We start from the raw sequence: 7559 nt of genomic DNA on the forward strand, positions 1-7559 counted from the left end.
GCAAAAATTAACTATTAAACTTGCGATCTATTTTGACCAAAAATACTTAAAAAAAACTCTTTAAAGACAAGCTTTTTGGCCAGCCTTAGAAGGATAGGAACATGTTCCCAACACATGAACATATTCGCATTTCCTCTTTTTGGAGATTTCCGAGTACGTGGCAGTGGCACTTTAAATGAGACCCATTTTCAATTTTCAACGGCTTGTTGTAGAGTGATCTAGAACAAGCTCCCACCACAGTTAAACCATTTACTTTTCCAGAACAATAAACTCTCGGTGCTTCGAGATCATTCTTTACCGTTCCATCTTACACTTTCAGCATCGAGATGTTTCTTAAAGGTTCCTATCTGAAGCACCGAGATGTTTCTTTAACGTCCCTATCCGAACACTTTAAATTCCGAGGTAACGCTCGGGTATTTTCACGGCGAGTTCTTAGAACTTTTGGAATACTATCTATGTCTATTGTTCTCTAATTCTTTCATTTAGCAGGTTTCTGATACAGATTTTACTGTCTCCGTCTCTACACTGGGAATTATAGATTTTCTGAGCTGAATTATGCGAAATATGGCGGTTTCAAAACGCTTTGTGGTATGTATTTTGTTACTGATGCTCTTGACAGGCGTCGCTTGCCAGGGCTTTGTGCCGAACATTCTAGGGCGCGTTTGGAGCCCATGGAATGGCATTTGGCAGGATCCTTTTAAAGTATTGGAAGAAAACCCTCTCTCGGCTATCGGCGGTGACATCAGCCAAGTTGCGTTAACGAAAGTGGACTGGAAGGAGACTCCAGAGGCTCACATTATTAAAATTGATGTTCCAGGTAATATTATGTCAAAATTTATATCTGAAGTCATCTGGTAGTAGTTTAAAGATGAAGATGTTGTGCTTTTCAACATAGACGTGCTTTCACCAATATCTTACACCTACATTTTCAAAATTTAAACGGTTTTTAAAGTTACCAGGAGGTTCTGAAAAATAGAATTTAATAATAATATGCTATTACATCTAAATTTTGAAAATTTAGATGAGATATTATTAAAATTTAAAATTTACTAGGGTTTGATGGAGGTGAAATTAAAGATCGCGGTATGGTTGCAGGGATAAAGAAGGAGGACATTAAGGTTGAGTTCAAGAGCGGTGTGCTTACCGTGAGCGGTGAACAGCAGAAGGAGAAGATTGACAAGTCCGAAAAATGGCACCGAGAGGAGCGATTGGTCGGTAAATTTATCCGGCAGTTCCGTTTGCCGGACGGCGATATGGAAAACGTCAAAGCGAGCTTGGAGAACGGCGTGCTGGTGGTGAGCGTGCCGAAAGTGGAGAAAAAGGTCGGTGAAGCGAAAGTTATCAGTATAGAATCCGGGGGCGACAACCAGAAAAGTTGTTTGGAGGGCGGCAATGACATCTGTAACGCCTAATGAAGAATTATACATTAGTGTGTTGTAGTTTTGTGTGGGGAAATGTAAATAAAATCCGTTGAGGATGGAAATAAAGATGTAGATCCCTTGTTCTCCAAACGCTTCTTTAAATCATAAATTGCGTAACCGTCTGTTTCAAACAAATGAATTATTATCTTTTGTATTTTTTTCGCGTTTGACTCGAGTAATGGCTATTTTATAGATGCTTTCAATGGTGCAGGAAGTGAGAATCAATTGGAAGTAAGTAGGTTTAGACCATTGGTATAAAGATGATGATATATAATGCATACAACATGAATTGAATTTATGAAAAGTGGTTACAGATGATGATATATAATGCATACAACATGAATTGAATTTATGAAAAGTGGTTACAGGTTGTCTCTCTTTATCTAAATAATGATACTATGTTTTTCTTTATCTCTTCATTTGTTCATCTTGAAGTGATATTATATGGGCCCTCTTTTTCGTAGTTTATTCCTAGTTTGCTCTATATGAAGTTTAAAGTGGAAAATTAAATTATTCAGAAAATATGAAGTGTTCAATTCTTCTAACATGAATTTATTTAGAAAAATATAAAAATATATAATTCATACAATTAATATTTAGAAAAATATAAAAATATATAATGCATACAAATTCTTCTAACATGAATTTATTTAGAAAAATATAACTAGCAATTGCACCAAATGTTGCAAACGAAACGCCGTAAGGCATAAATTCGATAAGCATCATGATATAAACAATCATTGAAGATAAAAAACTAGTAAACAAAATGGAATTGAAGAATTGTGATTAGTCATTTAAACAACTAGGCAATGTTCATTTCTTTTTGGGAATAACATCCAAAATATTAAATGCAGACTACAAATTGGTGACATGTTTCACGAGGATCATAATATTAAATGCACACTGCAATGCTTTGTATTTGTTAGATAATGGAAAATGATAATTCATAGAAACAAAACTAATTTTCCATCTTGAGTCATCATGAAACATAATCATAATGATCCTGAATGAAAATATGTCTAACATACTAATCTACTGCTTTACCAACCAATTACTATGGATGAGAAAGCGGTCTAACTTTGCTGCAATGTGGGAAATGTCACTTCTCCAATTTTTCCAAGTATACTTACCATTTTTTGAAAACCATTAAGAAGCTCCCAATCACAGATGACATCTTCCATTTTTTCACAATGAAGATCACTTACAATGCTTCCACCATGTTTTTCAAAATTGAAAATAATTGTGTTAAAAGCACTCCCTATTACATTATCTATGTGCTAGTGACCTTCCCTTATGAGTGTTAAAGAGTACCAAAAATCTCCTTTTTCACTCTACAATACTGGGACATATAAACATTTATAAGGGACAATGATTCTTTTGACTCCTTATCTTCTACTTTGACAGCCACCCAAAAACATAATTTGACATTATATATTAGCGTAAATCGGTATTTTTACCAAAGGCTGCAAATGTCACCAAAATCTCCCTGAGATCTTTGCGCTACACCCAAGGTCCCAAACTATTTTTCCAAATTGTTTGTGACAAGGCCATGGTCTCTTCTTCAGCTAGTTTTATTTCTTGGAGAAATAAGACCTGCAGTTTCCTCAAATTCACTAATTATTTTACTTCTTTTACTACCTTTGGTTTGATGAGGTCTCCAAGTCCCCTAATATTCAACGATGTAATTTTCATTTAGACTTTCAGAGAGCATACTTACCTCCTCCAGCCTTACATCTCGCATTTTCTTTGTTGCTCACGTTTCGAAGAAATTTTGTGATCTGAGGTTGGTTTCCAAGTTTGATAGTTTTCTTTGATTTAGCCTCTCTTGTATCTTTCTTAGAAAAACATGTTGGAAGCATTGTAAGGGATCCTCACTGTGAAAGAATGGAAGATATCATCAGTGAGTGGGAGCTTCTCAATGGTTTTCAAAAAAGGGTAAGTATACTTGGAAAAATTGGAGAAGTGACAACATTGCAGCAAAGTTAGACCGCTTTCTCATCCATAGTAATTGGTTGGTAAATGGCATATAATGTCTTTCTAGTATTCTAGCTCAAGGGGATTCTGATCACAAACCCATCAGGTTGGATTTGGGCTCTCCATAAGATTTAGATCTGATTCCTTTCTGGTTTAATCCCGGGGGAATCCAGAAGGAAAGGGAGGCTAACCTGATAACTCATGCTTGGGCTATGCCAATTCGCAAGTCTTTTACCTTTGTTTGGGAATAAAATATGAAGGAGGTGAATTATGCTCTTAGAACCCGGGACAATCAATTACAGGCCCCTGCAGCAAGAGATAAAAGAACTCATTCAAAAGATCGAAGATCATCAAGGCTTGATGGAGTCATCAAGGCTTGATGGAGTCCAAACCAATCACTCACAAGAACTTAGAAGAAGTAAAAAACCTAGTAACCAAATATTTAAAATCAACAGGAAAGGAGGAAGAATACTGGCATCTGATGTCTCGAAGCCTCATGTGATATAAATACATCCTTTTTTCACAAGCATACTAAATAAAGAGAAACTAGGAATCGAGTAAAGGAAATTTCTTGTCGAGGTCACCTTAAAATATGTTTTTCCTAGGAAATTAAGAGAGGACTTTTGCTTCTTCAATAATCCATATTCTAGAGACAAAGTAAATGGCTCGGAAATGTAGAAATACTTCATCTCGTGTCTCACCTCCATTGTTTTGTATCAGGAATTTTCTCATCTGGTTAAACCGATTAAAGATGACGCAATTGAAACCATCTAGTCCCTAAACATGGTTAAAGATCTGGGATTGGATGACTTCTTTATAATTTTTAATGTGAATGCTTAACTCCTCCATATTTAAATGAAGGTTTGGGGGCAATACCAACTCATCCTTTTTAGCTCTAATTCTGAAGGAGACATAGTTGTCCTCATTCTCTCGATTCTGGACAATCTCAATGTGTAATTTGGCCTAGAAGTTTCTAACAAAAAATTTAGCTATTATGCTCAAAAAGATTTTCCCTACAATCATATCAAAAAACCAAGTTGGTTTCATGAAGCATCGATAAATCATAGACAACATCATTCTTGTTCAGGAGGTGATTCATTCAAGAAAGAAATGGGGTTAGCTGGGTATGATTATCAAACTTGACATGGAAAACACCTTCAATAGAATCCATCACTCCTTTTTATTCTCGGTGATGGAAAAGTTGGGTTTCTGTAATGAGTTCATAAATTGGACTAGAGATTGTATTGGAAGCCTGTGGACAGCTCCTTTAGTAAATGGACTCCCTTGTAATCTCTTCTCCACGTCTAGGGGTTTGAGGCAGGCTTTCAATAGAAGCTCCTAGTAGTAGAAACCTTAATATATTAGTGGCAGAAAACTTAATAAGGAACCTAGAGATGGGAAGAAGGGAAGAGAAGGGAGAATATGAGGAGTAAGTATAGAAAACAACAATAAATATGTGTATCATTCCCAGTTTGCTGACGATACATTGTTGTTAGGGGGAGCCTCCAAAATTATTGCTCGGCGATTCAAACCAGTGTTTGATCAATATCTAGACCTGTTGGGGGGCTTCATTGATAAAACAAAGAGCCTAATCATAGGATGGAACTATCCACTTCAAAATATTAATGAAATTGTGATGGTTTTGGGATTCCCTTTAGAATGGAATGGAAATTATTTAAATATCTAGGAATCCCCATTTTGATCGGTGCCTCTAATATGAAGAGTTGAATCAATACCTTAAATAAATTTTCGAAGAAATTTCAAGCCTCGGGTGCTCAATGGCTCTCTTCATTAGGATGTGTTGTGATAGTTAAATATGTTCTATCGTTGCTTCCTGTCTACCTATACTCTGACCTTCTAGACCCAAAAGTTGTGCTCAATCAGATGAGCTTGTTAATTCACAAGTTTCTATGGCAAGGAGGGAGGAATAGTAAACTGGAATGTAATTTGTCTCCCAATGGTTAATGGGGGATTGGCAGTCTAAGACCCTCTATTTATGAATATTGCTCCTAGAGCTACAATCGTTTGGATACTTATTTCAGATTTCAGTGTGTGGTGGAAATTTGGCTTTCTGCCAGAATATTCAACAAGAATTCTCTTCTCAGGGTAGAATCAAATTATTGGGCAGGTCTAGGTTTTACTATTTGAAAGCTGTGAAAGGAAGCAACCCCTCTTATTATTGATCACCTTAGTTGGAAACGGGGAAACAGGTCTTGCTTATATATTTTGAGATAACAAATATTTCCAAATATCCTATTGAGTGGAAGTGAAGAATTCAAAATCCTCGGTCAGTGGATGAAAAAAAATGGTTTTTCTCAAATTAAAGGGCATATAAAAATGGGATATCAAAGGGGTATGGAAGGGTTGGATCAACCTAGAGCTGGTGATTCATTTAAAGCTGGTTTGGGAAAATTAGACTTGAGTGGTAAATGGTTGTTTATAGGAGCTGCCTAAACCTGTAGCAGACTTCCCTCCCCTGCCGAAATCTGTTGTACAATTCAGTCAGAGTGTTGATTGATCTGGAACTCTGACTGTTTTGGATGATCTGGTTTAATTTAAAATTGGGCAAAACAAACCAATGGAATCATTCCAACACAAAGAATTTTCACTGTGCCTGAAATTCTTGCTGGATTCTTGTCAAATATTTTGTTGGAAAGAGGGTCTGTTTGCTATACAATTAACGTACTCTATTGTTCATGAATAGCATGGTTTTTGTACCCCAATGAACTTGTCAAATATTTCTGAAATGATATTTTGAACAGGTCAATCCTCACAATCATCAGCTAAAGTTATGTAATTTTGGAAGTGCCAAAAGCTCTGGTGAGTTGTTGCTCTGTGGTATAAGCATCCAATTGAATTGTCATTGTCCTCTTTTCACCTTACACGTTTGCAAATATGCCTTTTTTCACCTTAAGCTATTTGACAAAAATGGATTTACCATTTACACTCATATCCTATCAAACTCTGCTCGGAAATTTACAAATCACTGTTGATTATATTACAAATAGTCCAATCTTATTTCAAAGAAAAAAATACAAACGAAAGTATAAGTTAACTTTAATACCATATTTAAATAACTATATACAAACTGATCTTAACTTTGGAATAACAACTATAAACAACTTAATACAAACTGATCTTAGCTTTAGAGAGTGACCTTAACTTTGGATCTAGATAATAAAAACACATTCAGATTTGCACAGATAATAAAAATACATTCAAATTTGCATGAAAGAGTGAATAATCGACCCAGGGTTAGATATTCTCCATGGATTTAAAAAATTCTGAGGTTAAGATAAATGATCCTAGTTTTAAATGAATTAAAAATTGCTCTTCTATATAATAGAATATGAAGTTGTTGGGGATTTGCAACCTAACTTAAGAATCTAATTGAGTGGTAGATTGACTTTGGTAGACGTTCTAAATCTGAGGGTAACTCGATTGCAGATTCTGAAATATTTTAAAAATTTGATTGAAATAAACAAAGTTAAACAGTTAACATCACTCATGTCTCTCCCCATTTAGGAATATTCCAGAATATACGTAAGGATGGTCAGGTCCCAACCAAGGAGCGCCTAAAATGAAAACTTGTGATGGATATTATGGGAGTCAAGCAAACTCCACTCAATCTACAATCGACATAAGGATAGCCAAGTCCCAACCAAGCAGAAGGGACTCTAAAGATGAAAACCTTCTAATTGCTTGTAAAAATTTTGTGGAACATCCTAACTGATTAGGAACCACCATGAGTATCTTTGACGCAGTGAACCAGATTTAATGGCCATTTGGCAAATCCTCTTTCAATAGACTAACTCTGGGGTCAGCTATAACATGCAATAAATTGTAAATGGACAATAAGTATGATGTTTCTGAATGTTACATATATAGGCTTAATGGTAAATACATTGTTTAACCAGTGCCTTTAGATACCACCTGTTCTTACTTGGACAGTCTTGTTCTCGTCAATCTTTTGCCTTCCCTCATTTCCCTTTCTGTAATAAGCATTGAAGTTTGCACCTAAATCTATATAATAAGATATAAAAGAGGATGAAAAATTTTACCCTTGCATGAACTCAGCGAGTTTGGATAAATGTAAGAATTTTGAAGAACAGAACTGTGTTGTTTTGGACTGGAAATGTTGCTGAAGAAAATTGTCGACACAGT

The 7559-nt window shown here is 35.6% G+C and overlaps 1 protein-coding gene across 1 annotated transcript; it reads left to right on the top strand.

Moving 5' to 3' along the window:
* The first annotated feature begins 373 nt into the window (after window positions 1-373).
* Window positions 374-1575, top strand: LOC149264402 (16.9 kDa class I heat shock protein 1-like). Its single transcript, XM_089428080.1, has 2 exons — window positions 374-817; window positions 1096-1575. Exons 1-2 carry the CDS (start codon window positions 556-558, stop codon window positions 1410-1412), a joined length of 579 nt encoding a protein of 192 aa, XP_089284206.1. The 5' UTR covers window positions 374-555; the 3' UTR covers window positions 1413-1575.
* Window positions 1576-7559: the final 5984 nt, after the last annotated feature.

This window comes from Pinus tabuliformis, chromosome 6 (assembly GCF_031772625.1).
Source record: "Pinus tabuliformis cultivar Carrire ecotype Pingquan chromosome 6, CPIR1, whole genome shotgun sequence".
Classification (NCBI taxonomy): Eukaryota; Viridiplantae; Streptophyta; class Pinopsida; order Pinales; family Pinaceae; genus Pinus; species Pinus tabuliformis.